This window comes from Carcharhinus amblyrhynchos, chromosome 7 (assembly GCF_965287045.1).
Source record: "Carcharhinus amblyrhynchos chromosome 7, sCarAmb.v2.hapA, whole genome shotgun sequence".
In the NCBI taxonomy this organism is placed as follows: domain Eukaryota; kingdom Metazoa; phylum Chordata; class Chondrichthyes; order Carcharhiniformes; family Carcharhinidae; genus Carcharhinus; species Carcharhinus amblyrhynchos.
In genome coordinates, this window is record NC_137330.1 from 66103151 (window position 1) to 66117896 (window position 14746).

Here is a 14746-nt window from a genome sequence, read left to right on the forward strand (position 1 = left end):
CAAGGACAGCAGAATTTTCCTTTTTATGACATGAGTGAACCAGATGGCCTTTTATAACCAAACCAGTAGTTTCATGTCTGCCATTACTGATAATAGAATTTTTTTCTATATTTATTTACTGACTTTAAATTTCCCAGATACAAGAATTGGACTTTTGTCTCTAAATTCGTTCAGACCTCTAGATTAGAGTCTAGCAACATAATCACTATGCTACTGCTTACTGTCACAATTTTAAAAATAAAGACGTGTATTTATATACTGACTTTCAGAAACTTAAGACATCCAAAATGCTGTACAGTCAATAAAGCATTTTTGAAGTGTGGTCATTGATGTCATGTAGGAAAATTGACAACCAATTTGCACAAGAAAAATCAGTTCAGACCAGTTCAAACCTGTAAAACTGGTACCAACTGGAGTTCTAGTTTATGAAAACAAAGCCAGTTCAGCACTGTTTTACTGGCACCCACCATTTATCGGTTCTACAGATTTATCGTTTTGGGGAAGGACCCACAAATACAAAATTACTCTGATCATGTGTGGTGACACTGGAAATGTGTTCCTGAAGATTTCCTTTGAAAATTTAAGCAAACTTTAAACAATTTGGACCTGAAATTTCAGATAGACCCTGTAAGGGGCAAGGTCAGATTGTTTTCAGGCTGCCAAAAATCAGGACTAGACTGCAGTCTCATCAAATTTCAACACTGCTTTTACATCCAGCTATGTTCCAATGTGGGGTGGACAGAAGGGACATGTTTAAGGGATTCTGCAGCTTCAGTGGTACTCTCACCAACTTAGAACTACCTGAGATCCAGAAGAATTTTTAAAATATTGTTTCATGGGATGTGGACATTACATCACACGTTGCATCTGCCTAATTGGCCTTGATCTGAATGGCTTTCTGGATCATTTCAGAGGGCGGTTAGGAGTCCACCATATTGGGGTGGATCTGGAGTTGCATTTATGCCAGAATGGCTAAAGTTGCCAGATTTGGCACTTTATCTGAATGCACGAAGCATTCGGAATAAAGTGGATGAGCTGGTGGCGCAGATCAGCACAAATGGATATGATCTGGTGGCCATTACAGAGACGTGGCTGCAAGGTGACAGGGACTGGGAGCTTATTGTCCAGGGGTATCAAGTGTTTAGGAAGGATAGACAGGAGGAAAAAGAGGGGGGGCGTAGCTCTGCTGATTAAGGAAAGCATCAGGGTGGTAGCAAGGGATGATATAGGAACCAAAGAGCAGAAAGTGGGATCGTTGTGGGTGGAGATTAGGAACAGCAAAGGGAGGAAGACGCTGGTGGGTGTCGTCTATAGGCCCCCGAATAATGATCTGGAGGTGGGGCGGGCTGTTAACGCACAAATAAGTGCGGCGTGCAGGAATGGAATGGCGATAATTATGGGGGATTTCAATCTACATATTGATTGGTCGACCCATGTTGGACGCGGTGGGCTCGAGGAGGAGTTCTTGGAATGCTGCCGGGATAGTTTCCTTGAACAGTGTGTGTTGGAGCCGACGAGGGAGCGAGCTTTCTTGGATCTGGTGTTATGTAATGAGGCGGGTAGAGTTAGGGACCTTGTGGTGAAGGATCCTCTTGGGGAGAGTGATCATTGTATGTTGGAGTTTCTGGTGCAGATGGAGGAGGAGAAAGTGGGTTCCCGGACACGCGTCCTTTGTTTGAACAGAGGGGAGTATGGTAGGATGAGAGAAGAATTGGCGAATGTTGACTGGGGGAGCGCATTGGAAGGTAGGTCTGCTGAGGAGCAGTGGAGGATCTTTAAGGAGATCTTTCTTGGTGCTCAACAGAAATTTATTCCGATGGTTAAAAAGGACCGTAGGAGGAGAGGTAATAAGCCATGGATAACGAAGGAGGAGAAGGAAAGTGTTACATTAAAAGCGGAGGCGTTTAGAGTAGCTAAGAGTAGTGGGCGAGAAGAGGATTGGGAGAGGTTTAAATGTCAACAAAGATTGACAAAGAAGGGTAGGAGAAACTATGAAGCTGGGCTAGCGCTTAATATAAAAAAGGATAGCAAGGGTTTTTATAAATATATAAAAAGGAAGAGGCTGGCTAGGGTGAACGTTGGACCCTTAGAGGATGAGAGGGGGAACTAAGTGGTAGGGGATGGGGAAATGGCTGAGGTCTTGAATAACTTTTTTGTTTCGGTCTTCACGGAGGAGGACGTGAATAATTTGCCGGGTGTTAGCGATGGAAAGGTGGTAGGACTGGAGGGTCTCAATGACATTATTGTTACTAGAGAGGCAGTGCTCGACAGACTGGAGGGACTGATTGTGGACAAGTCCCCAGGACCGGATGGAATGCATCCAAGGGTTTGAAAGAAATGGCGGAGGTGATAGTGGATGCCTTGGTGGTTATTTTCCAAACGTCGCTGGATTCCGGGGAAGTGCCGGAAGATTGGAAAATGGCTAATGTTACGCCGTTGTTTAAGAAGGGTGGCACGCAAAAGGCAGGGAATTATAGGCCGGTTAGTTTAACGTCTGTTGTAGGTAAAATGTTAGAATCCGTCATCAAGGAGGAAATAGCGAGGCATCTTGAGGGGAATTGCTTGATAGAGCAGATGCAGCACGGTTTCGTTAAGGGGAAGTCACGTCTGACAAATTTATTGGAGTTCTTTGAGGAAGTGTCTAGGGCGGTGGATAGAGGAGAGCCAGTGGATGTGGTCTTTCTTGATTTTCAGAAGGCGTTTGACAAGGTGCCTCACAAGAGATTATTGCAGAAGGTAAGGGGGCATGGAGTTGGGGGTAGGGTGTTAGCGTGGATAGAGGATTGGCTGTCAAATAGGAGGCAGAGAGTGGGGGTCAATGGGTGCTATTCGGATTGGCGGTTGGTGACTAGTGGAGTGCCCCAGGGGTCGGTGCTGGGGCCTCAGCTATTTACCATTTATATAGATGATCTGGAGGAGGGAACCGAGTGTATGGTGTCAAAATTTGCTGATGACACCAAGATTGGGGGAACGGCAAATTGCGCGGAGGGTGTGGAGAGTCTGCAGAAGGATCTAGATAGGCTGGGCGAATGGGCCAGGAACTGGCAAATGGAATTTAATGTTGGCAAGTGCGAGGTGGTCCACTTTGGTAGGAATAATGGTAGGAAGGACTATTACTTACGTGGCGAAAAACTGCAGCAGGCGACGGTGCAGAGGGATCTCGGGGTCCTTGTGCATGAGTCGCAAAAACCCAGCCTGCAGGTGCAGCAGGTGGTCAGGAAGGCGAATGGGATGCTGGCCTTCATAGCGAGGGGGATTGAATACAAAAGTAGGGAGGTCTTGCTGCAGCTGTCTAGGGCATTGGTGAGGCCGCAGCTGGAGTACTGTGTGCAGTTTTGGTCGCCGCACTTACGCAAGGATAGTTTGACCTTGGAGGGAGTGCAGAGGAGGTTTACTAGGCTGATTCCGGAGTTGAGGGGGTTGAGCTATGAGGAGAGGCTGAATAAACTAGGCTTGTACTTGTTAGAGTTTAGAAGAATGAGGGGAGATCTCATTGAGACATACAAGATGATGAATGGGATGGATAGGGTAGAGGTGGAGAGACTCTTCCCTCTCAGAAAGGACAGTAGGACTAGGGGGCACAGCCTCAAGATAAAGTGGGGGGGGGGCGGTTTAGAATGGAGTTGAAGAGGAACTTCTTCACTCAAAGGGTAGTGAATCTCTGGAATTCTCTGCCCGTTGAAGTGGTGGAGGCTGCCTCGCTAAATATTTTTAAGACGCGGGTTGATGGGTTTTTGATAAGCGAGGAGATTAAGGGTTATGGGGAGAGGGCGGGAATGTGGAACTGAGCCACGACAGATCAGCCATGATCTTATTGAATGGCGGGGCAGGCTCAAAGGGCTAGATGGCCTACTCCTGCTCCTATTTCTTATGTCCTTATGTTCTTATTTCCTTTCCTAAAGGGCATCAGTGAACCAGGAGGGTTTACAACAATCAATGATAGTTTCACAGTCACCATTACTGAGACAAGCTTTTAATTCCAGATTTTTAAAAACTTAATTAACTGGATTTAAATTCCACCAGCATGGTGGGATGTCTATATCTCATGTTATTAGAGCATTAGCCAGAATCTCTGGATTACTCCTCCAGTGATACTATCAATATACCAGCATCTCCTCTTTAGTTAAGAGCTTTTACATATTTCAAAGTTTTGATTTGATTTATTATTGTCACATGTATTAACATATGGTGAAAAGTATTGTTTCTTGCTCGCTATACAGACAAAACATACAGTTCATAGAGAAGGAAATGAGAGAATGCAGAATGTAGTATTACAGTCATAGCTAGGGTGTAGAGAACGGCAGAGCACCTTTCATCTACACATCTTGCAAGAAGATCTGATTTGGCTCCATTCATGCAACTCTGCAAGTGCTTTGACTTTGCAGATTACCCTTTTCTCACAATATGGACTAATTTCAGGATCTTCCTCCATGAGCACCATTCTAGCTCACTTCTGCCGGCAGAGTGGGACCAATCAATATCATGACTTTGCTGGAATTATATATTTTCATTTCCGTCAGCCATTCTCTTATTACTGCCAAATGTTCTTCTGGCCAGCTTTCCATCTTCCATCTTGATTGTGCTCCTGTGTAGCATTTTTCTATATTAAATATGCAATATAACTGCATGTTTTTGTTTGGAAATTGTAAAAAGAGTACTTCCACTCGTCATGGAGTCAGTGATGAGGGGTTATCAAATTTAAATTATCCCTAAGAGATCAGAGAAAGGATAGGAAATATTGCTTTCTGGAAAGTTGTTAGAAGTCATGATGCTTTGTCACAGGTAATAATTGAGATATACACCATTCCATTCTTTAGAGGAATAGCAGCTATATTTTTGAAACAAAGGAAAATACAAGGGAAGGGATCAAGGCAGCTTGACAACTCCAGCAAAGCACTAACGTAAAGAAAATAGACTAGCCAATATCCTTCTCTGCAATAAACAACTATAGTGTGACCCCGCACTTAGCAGCCTTTCTGTACAAGGCCACAATCATAAGCTTCTCTGATTCTACCCCTCAAATTATAATCTTAATACAAAAGGTCATAAGGTGCTTGTGTGCTCGTGGAAACATTTGCACCAATACAATGTGTGGTGCTCTTCTCAGCTGAGGCATATTGTTTTGGGAAACTTACAGGAAGTCTTTTGTCATGACGAGTTGTGCCACATTTAATCAGGAATCAATTGATGACAATATTATGTTTAAAATGTAAAGTATTCCACACACCAGCGTTATAGTTCTTTACCTTGTCAACAAAACAAATCATAATACATAAAACTCTAAGAATCAAAGTTTTCACTTCATTGTACACTCCCTATTTGTCACAATCCTTCAAAGAGAAATGCTCCAGGCATCCAAAAGTCAGAATTTCATTTAAAGGAAAGTGAAAGGGACACAACTCACTGACGTCAAATAGCGGGATTCTCAAAGAGCATGTTTGTTGCCTAGCATTGATTACAGCATACTTGATCATTCCACTGACAGAATGGGAACAGACTCTATGTTGTATTTATTTAGAATAAAAGGGAAACAAGAGTCAAGAAAGGGAGTGGTCTCTTTAAACAAAAATGTTCAAGAGACTTCTCTGCCATCACAGCTTATTGTCTCATGAGGCATCTTACAAACGAAAAGAATTTCTCTGCAATGTACATAAATGACTGTACAGTGACTATAAATCACAGATCCACCAACAACTTGCTTTCAAGTTTAAATTTTCCTAATTTTCTACAAGTTCCTCATCGCAATTGCTTTGAACTTTCAACCATTTTTCCTGAACGTAAAATATCAATTAATCTTGTTATGGGGATGTATTTTTTGGCGGAGCTGTTGACTTTGAGAGTCCAACAAGAGTTTATGTGCTTACCAGGTAAACACCAAGTGAACAAGCGATGGTTATGTAATAAAATAAAATGATTCAGGGACTGAACATTTCATTTAACTTTTGAAAACCTCAGTGACTAAAGCATATATCACATCAAAATAATCACTAATTAATCACTGTTTTCTTGTCCTAGTAAAGCATTTTGCTAAAGGGTTTTACGTGCTCTTTTTCAACTTTGACTCTCCGGTGGGGAAGCTGCCAGTAGTGCACATCACAAGTCTGACAGCAAATTGCAAATGATTTTCCACGTGTTTGAATAAATCATCAGAAATCATCAGTGTGCCCAAATTTTCAATATGCACTGACAAGTGAAACTCCACTAAAAACCCAAAATTATGAAACTATTTCTTACACATAATGCATCTGGTAAATTGAGAAACTTCATATCAAAGATTGTGAAGGTGATTTCTATTCTTGGTATAGAACACTTCTAATTTGGATAGCGTCACTTTAAAATTGGTCTGAACTGTGAGCTAACAGCAATGAGTGTTCTCTTCAACTTTATTTTGATAGTTATTTACATTCCAAATGCAACTTTGGAGAGGGATGACACCTCTGGTAAAAGAAGCGTGAATGCAAATTAATTTTCTATGTACGTGATTAAAGTGAGTGTTGCAAGGAGGAGAACAAATGTTTAGAAAACTTCTGTGGAGCACTAAAGAGCATCTCAACCCATTGGCAATCTTAGGATTCAGAGAAATGCAATTAAAAAGTGGCAAGCCAGGATTAAGGGAAATGATGCAGGCATGACTCTGCAAGTGTCGGTGCTTGAATGTGCATTTGATCGCTGCTGAAGTCATGTGCTACTGCATGAGATGCTTAGCATGACGGCTTTCAGTACCATCCCATAAATCAGTGTGGCTGAATACATGAAAGAAGTGCAACCAAATTTCAGACAATAGCAAACTTTTATCATCCCTACATGTGTGCCATTCCTTATGCTAAACAGAAATGCAGTGTGGTTCAAATAGGGGGAGCAGATAAGCATTATTCTAACATTATCATTTCTTTTGGGGGATAAGCATATTATAGAAATACATAACTGCAAATATTATAAAGGAAGATAGTTCTATAATTGTTGATGCTTTTTTGTCAGTTCTTACTGTGCAATGTTTTCTTTTAATAGTTTTTTACTGGAATCAGCCCAAGAGCAGACAGTTTGTTTAAAATGTCCACATTTATGACACAATGGTCCTTGGACTTCTCAAAGTTATTTTGCATAATCGAGAGGTTGAAAGTTTTTTTTCAGTTCCAAAACAAAAAGTGAGGAAAGAAATCACATTCCAATCCTCAACATCCTTACCAACTTAAATATATCTAATAAACCATCAGAAATGGCTGACAGGACCCAGAAGCACCCATTATCACATTAAATCAAAGCTTTGAGGCAGCTTGCTCTGACCCGAAGATCTTTTTGCAAGATCAGCTCATTATCTGATTTCAGACAATAAGAGGCTCATCTCAAGTTAATTCACTCTCATATGCTAAAGATGTCAACATAATCAGCCAAATCCTTCATAAGAGTCAGATGTCTGTTGTAGGTAAAATGTTAGAATCCGTCATCAAGGAGGAAATAGCGAGGCATCTTGAGGGGAATTGCTTGATAAAGCAGACGCAGCACGGTTTCGTTAAGGGGAAGTCGTGTCTGACAAATTTATTGGAGTTCTATGAGGATGTGTCTAGGGCGGTGGATAGAGGAGAGCCGGTGGATGTGGTCTTTCTTGATTTTCAGAAGGCGTTTGACAAGGTACCTCACAAGAGGTTATTGCAGAAGGTAAGGGGGCATGGAGTTGGGGGTAGAGTGTTAGCGTGGATAGAGGATTGGCTGTCAAATAGGAGGCAGAGAGTGGGGGTCAATGGGTGCTATTCGGATTGGCGGTTGGTGACTAGTGGAGTGCCCCAGGGGTCGGTGCTGGGGCCTCAGCTATTTACCATTTATATAGATGATCTGGAGGAGGGAACCGAGTGTATGGTGTCAAAATTTGCTGATGACACCAAGATTGGTGGAACGGCAAATTGCGCGGAGGGTGTGGAGAGTCTGCAGAAGGATCTAGATAGGCTGGGCGAATGGGCCAGGAACTGGCAAATGGAATTTAATGTTGGCAAGTGCGAGGTGGTCCACTTTGGTAGGAATAATGATAGGAAGGACTATTACTTACGTGGCGAAAAACTGCAGCAGGCGACGATGCAGAGGGACCTCGGGGTCCTTGTGCATGAGTCGCAAAAACCCAGCCTGCAGGTGCAGCAGGTGGTCAGGAAGGCTAATGGGATGCTGGCCTTCATAGCGAGGGGGATCGAATATAAAAGTAGGGAGGTCTTGCTGCAGCTGTCTAGGGCATTGGTGAGGACGCAGCTGGAGTACTGTGTGCAGTTTTGGCCGCCGCACTTACGCAAGAATAGTTTGACCTTGGAGGGAGTGCAGAGGAGGTTTACTAGGCTGATTCCGGAGTTGAGGGGGTTGAGCTATGAGGAGAGGCTGAATAAACTAGGCTTGTACTCGTTAGAGTTTAGAAGAATGAGGGGAGATCTCATTGAGACATATAAGATGATGAATGGGATGGATGGGATAGAGGTGGAGAGACTCTTCCCTCTCAGAAAGGACAGTAGGACTAGGGGGCACAGCCTCAAGATAAGGGGGGGGGGGGCGGTTTAGAATGGAGTTGAAGAGGAACTTCTTCACTCAAAGGGTGGTGAATCTCTGGAATTCTCTGCCCGTTGAAGTGGTGGAGGCTGCCTCGCTAAATATTTTTAAGACGCGGGTTGATGGGTTTTTGATAAGCGAGGAGATTAAGGGTTATGGGGAGAGGGCGGGAATGTGGAACTGAGCCACGACAGATCAGCCATGATCTTATTGAATGGCGGGGCAGGCTCAAAGGGCTAGATGGCCTACTCCTGCTCCTATTCCTTATGTCCTTATGTTCTTATTTCCTTTCCTAAAGGGCATCAGTGAACCAGGAGGGTTTACGACAATCAATGATAGTTTCACAGTCACCATTACTGAGACAAGCTTTTAATTCCAGATTTTTAAAAACTCCTGCTCCTATTTCTTATGTTCTTATGCCATTCCAGCACATCTATTTTGCTGTCTGCAGTCTAACCATATTGCTGAAGACACACAGTATTCTATAAACCATTATAGGAGCCTTCATGGGAAAATTAAAAAAGACACCTAACAAGATAAAGCATAAAGATAACACAGCATAAAGCTAATGAAGAAGAATTGCAAGAAATATGAAGGTTACTATCACCACCATTATCCACAGAAAAATGTTTAAGGGTCAGCTCATGAAAATGTAGGTACATAATCTGTGCCACAAATTCTCCACAGGTTTCATGTTTCCTTGCTACTGGGACACCTGGCAGTTGGGTAACTTTCTACATCTATTTGGTGAAGCGCACATTTGATCATTCTGAAAGGCAGTTGGAGAAGCTGCAAAGATCACTGGTAATTCTAACAGTCTCTATACTAATTACTCCTACTCACTGAAGAGCACAAACATTCTATAACATGTAGTGTGGCACAACTCTCACCTGGCAACTGCAAAAAACTACATCCTCCACTGTGAATTATTTTATTATACATAAATATCTACCATATTTAGTTTTTCAATATAAAATATTTATATGGCATGAATGAGGCACCATTATGTATGGTCTACAAAGCACATGCTCTTTACAAATATAACAATTTATGATAATTGATAACTTGTCAAGACAAGGAAGTGTTCTATTCAGTAGCTAATAGCCATTATACTATCTTACTATTAAGAATTCCTCAAGATCATACAGAAGTTGTGCTTGCAGAGAAACAAAGGGCCATATATCGTGCTGAGAAAATACTTAGCAAAGGCAATTGTAAATTTTGTTGCTAATATCAACAGCAGAAATGTCTTAGAACACTACATTTTTGCATTTCAGCCAGTAGCATGTTTGTCACTACAGATGTATAACATACTTTTTTGTTCTGGAAAATTTATCAAGAAATCAAAAACATCTACATCTACTAATATAGAGTTAACCTCAAATGTTCTCATCCTTCCTCCACTTAATTTCAAGACTGCTTAATAATTATCATTGCAGATAAAACCATGGCTCATGTATATTCAACATAATAGAAACAACCATTATGACCAATTATCAAGCAGAAATTAGAATAAAATGGTCTTAATGTTAAATGTTACTGAGATAGAAAGAAATTTACTAATTTGGCCCTAGCTAGGTTTCAGTGCAATGCTGTGAAGGTTTTACAATGATAAATACATAGTGTTTGAATACATCTATTATAAATAACAGCTGAACAGTAATCAAATTTCAACCCACAGGGAGAAATGACATTAAAGAAATGTTGAACAGTTACAATACATTGCGCGTAATAAAATTGGACAGAAAATGGTTTCATAGCCACTTGTATAAACTGCTGCAAATTATATGAACAGACTTATCTGTGGAATCGGAATGGTTTTTAGTACTTTTTTTCAAATCTGGAAGACCCATATTTCAATAACTTTAGACAAGGAAACCAGGCCCAGTTAAACACATCATTCTGGTTCGGTGAGCAAATGACAGTTTACGATAAAATTTTGCTGTTGGTGGTGTTCGTAGATGAAGATTTACAACGATTGGAACTGAGACATATGATCCTAAATTATTTTAACAGTTCAGGTCCCCTTTGGCAAAGAGATCTCGTTCTGGCAAGTGTTGCATCAAGCAATACCAATCGGCATGGTGTTTCTCCACCTTATTAACAGGCAGCTTCAGGTAAGTCAATTTAAAGCACTATTAAAACTTTCTGGTATCACGCACATCTGGCTCCCAGGAAGATAAGTAGATAGTGTAGTAAGTATATAGATATTATTATATATGTAGAAAAGGAGAAACGGAGTGTGCTCGCAATTCATCGCATTATTATTTAATCCCCTGAAAACGTAACAAAAGGAATGGTTACCTGAACCCACCTTTCCCATTGCATAACTCAATTCCAAAATCATACAACTCGACTGTAGACTAAAGATGCAGAAAATCACACTGCATAGATGAACAGGTACATAGGAGCACCCTCTCATCTTGAGCATTTAGATATAACTGAGACGGTAAAAACTGAATAAATTTGTGAATCGTTTGCACAACAGAACCCTGTCAGTTGTTTCCAACGTTTATCATTCTGATCGCAATGCAACTCAGTAGCACTTTGACACCCAAAAAAGTGACCGAACTTAAAACATTAATACTGTTAAATGTAAAATCGTGACGTGTAATGAAACGTATCTCAACGTGCACACTTAACGCACCATATATTTGGGAGAACCTCGTTCAGACATCTAAATCATTGAACAGATGTAAACTTCAGCTGTCCGGAACTGACTTGAGTGCATTTAAACAGCATTACAAATAGCAGTGGAAAATGGTTAAACACGCGGAACTAAAGCATACTAAACGCGCGTATGAACAAACATTTGCAATAGTTCGCATCTAATCCATACAAATACAATTACGCTGGACGAGGATGTAAAAGTTTCCGGGATGCCTTTCATCCAGTTACTGGAGCCAGACGTAAGGGAGAATTGGTTGGGGGGGGGGGACACTGTGAGAGCACAAAAGCGCGAACTCGCCCTTCAAATATATAAAATATATATTGTATCTTAAAGAAAAGTTTCTGCTTTCACTTACTAGCTGTAGAGTGGAGATGAATATGAGGGTGCACCTGCCGCTGCAGCAGCCCATGGTTGGCAGAGGGTTGAGCTGAGAGGGTTGGGATTGAGGGGGTAAGGTCCGCTGTTTAACTCCCTCTCCCTCTGCAGTCTCTGGCTCTCTGTACCTTTCCCGCCAGTGGCTCGGGCCGCTTTGATTGCCAGGCGGGGGCGGGGAGGGGGACGAGACACCTGTCCGGCTGGCTCGCGCGCTGGCTCGCTCTGCACGGGCTCAGCAGCAGCGAGTGTCCGCCAGGCTCACCATCCTCCTCCTCCTCCTCCTCACCATCACCATCACCGTGCCACACTCAAGACAATCCGCGCAACAGGAACAGGACTCGCCAAGCAGAGAAGGAGGGGATGGGGGGTGGGCTCTGCAAACTCTTTTTTTTGTTGTGTTACCATCCACACCAGACCGTGCACACGACAGGCTTCCCGACCATTTCACTTCTCAGGAGATTGGCAGCGGCAGCCCGCCTTTATCTTGGATGCTAACTGGCTGGCGATGCTCGTTAGCTGAATTATTTCCCAGCTCACGGCTTTGCTGACGCCGCCGCTCGGAGCTGGGTGGGGGCTGGGGGCAAGGGGGGGAGGGGGAACTACTGATGCGAAATGATGAACAAACCCGGATCATGATCTCCAAGCCAGTCGGTCTCGCTCTTTTGTATCTGTCCGGTGCGAGCGCTATAATGGAGCTTGATTTGTTATCAATGACATTTTTTTTAAAAAGCCCTCTCTCTTTGCTACTGCTGCTCACTGCCGGGATGTAACAGGGCGCGAATCTGCTCGCTGTCCATTGATGGATTGACCGCTCTAACAACTTGTTCTTCGAGATCCAGTCTCCCCTTTCTCTATTCTCACCAGGAGATCGCAGAGACGGGAGACACTGTGCAGTAGCTGCCCAGATGCCATCTGAGGCTACAGATTGGCAAATATGTCACCCGCTTGTTGGGAAATCAGACTTGCTATTGTAGTTCGAGTATAAAACAATAAAGCACTCAGTGGTTATTATTGTCCCATCGCCTCTGTTTCGATGATCACTTTAACAAACTGTGAATTTGATATATGTTTAACCTGAAAAAACACAATAATATGAATACCATCCCACAATTACAATGAACAATGGAATACTCATGCCATTAGATATTTATCAGATGAGAAATTTATCCTCCATTTCGTATGGTCGGAACAGATACGGATCGTTATCACCATATTTTAAGCATTATTCAGTTACGCCATTTCTTTATGTAACGTTTTCTATGTTAATAACCGAGGGACGGTTGTGCCATAGACAATTAAATCAATGAAACTACCGAAAAAAAATGATGCCTTAGCTGAAAAGTTTGTTGTTTTGATCACACCAAAATTGCTATTGAACCAAAAGCTTTTAAAGTGTAAAAGTGTGGTTCTGATTGATCTTATTTTAGACAAAAAATAGAAAGCCAATTCTGATGAAATTGGACTGCATTATTTCCCGAATTCAAGAGGCCGAGAAAAAAATAATCTGAAATGAACTGTAACGTGGGGCTTCCCCTCTCCACAGTGGCTGGCTGACAGTCCAACAATTTGTGCTTTTATTAGCTGTGTGGTAATAAAGTCAGCACAAAAAGACCTTTGGTCAATTGTCTGTCTGTCTGCCCCGCCCATCAAACACCTATGTATTCTAATCCTATTTTTCAGCACTTGGTCCACAGCCTTCTATGCTATGGCACTTCAAGTGCTAATTTAAATGCTTCTTAAATGTTGTGAGTTCCCACCTCTCCTACTCTTACAGGCAATGACTTCCAGATTTCCACCGCCCTGCGGGTGAAAACGTTTTTCCTGAAATCCTCTCTAAATCCCTGCCCCTTATCTGAAATCTATGTCCCCTGGTTATTCGCCCCTCTACTAAGGGGAAAAGTCAATTTCTATCTATGTCCCTCATAATTTTGTACACTTCAATCAAGGTTCCCCCTCCCCCTCCCCTCAGTCTCTTCTGCTCTGAAGAAAACAACCCCAGCCTATCCAACCTCTCTTCATAGCCGAAATGCTCCAGCTCAGACAACATCCTGGTGAATTATCACCGCACCTTGTCCAATGCAATTAAATCTTTCCTATAGTACGGCAGCCAGAACTACACTCTAACGAGCATTTCATACAGCTCCAACATAACCTCCCTCATTTTATATTCCATACTTTGGCTAATGCTTTCTCCTCCACCCTAACTATATGTCCTGCTATCGTCAAAAATCTATATGCAATACACCCCAAGGTTCCTCTGTACTTCCTAATGTCCTAATTTTCATTGAATAATCCCTGAATGAAAGTCTTTGCTTCGCACAGTGTGGCCATTATTTTCAAAATAGAATTTTTACAAATTTCTGTTGCACATAAATACATTTCTTAAGTCATATTCAGCTCAGGGATATTAATTATTTATTTTGGTTTTGTTTTTCATTTTCGCTGTTTTCTATTAATTGTAAACTATCTTCTTTCTTCAATGAGCAAATACAAAACATTCAGTTCCCCCCCACCCCGCCTCCGCGCGCGCGCGCTCACGCGCGCACACACACACAGCTAAGTCAAATTGTAGGCCACGTAAAATTGTGGGTTAAAGGTTGAAATGAAGTAGAGTAACCTATTGGCCTCAGCAGTGTTTAGGGACGCCCGGATCAAAGATGACCGCCTGCAATGATGCCAGAGCGCGACATTAGTGTTGCATCTGATTAGAAAGATTTCTGTTTAGACATCAGGCTCTTCCCAATTTACACGTGGTCTTTTTGTAGTCCTGATGCAGTATAGTAACTTGCAACTAGTATCCGTCAGTTAAAATATACTTTTCACGCCTTTACGGTAAGTGTATTCCTCTAGGAATGATAATGATTATCGACATCAATTTGTCCAGGGTGAAACTGCCTGGAAGAGGCCGCGGGCAGTTTCTGGATACTAAAAAAAGCGACCTCTTCTGGCGACTAGAATTAGGAAATATTGGGAATGGTATTGACAAAATTGGATCACATTCCAACAGTTGCTTAGCCCTGTGAATGCTTCGTTAGTTTAACTAACATTTAGTCAAAAATTGTGATTGCTGAATTAGGGCCGTCGGGATGCTAACTGTTCAGTCATGCATAATTGTGATAATCGGATCCTTTTTTTAAGTCTGTGCATTTCATGGTAAGTAAAATGTCACTACTGATA

General features: G+C 42.1%; 1 protein-coding gene across 1 annotated transcript in view; it reads right to left on the reverse strand.

Annotated features, from left to right (window-relative positions):
- nkain2 (sodium/potassium transporting ATPase interacting 2) overlaps positions 1-11649 on the reverse strand; it is a 428338-nt gene extending 416689 nt beyond the window's left edge. Inside the window, exon 1 of the mRNA XM_080193313.1 lies at positions 11550-11649. Within this exon, the coding sequence (XP_080049439.1) occupies positions 11550-11603 (54 nt within the window). The 5' untranslated portion in view covers positions 11604-11649. The remainder of the gene's footprint in view (positions 1-11549) is intronic.
- Between the last annotated feature and the right edge of the window lie 3097 nt (positions 11650-14746).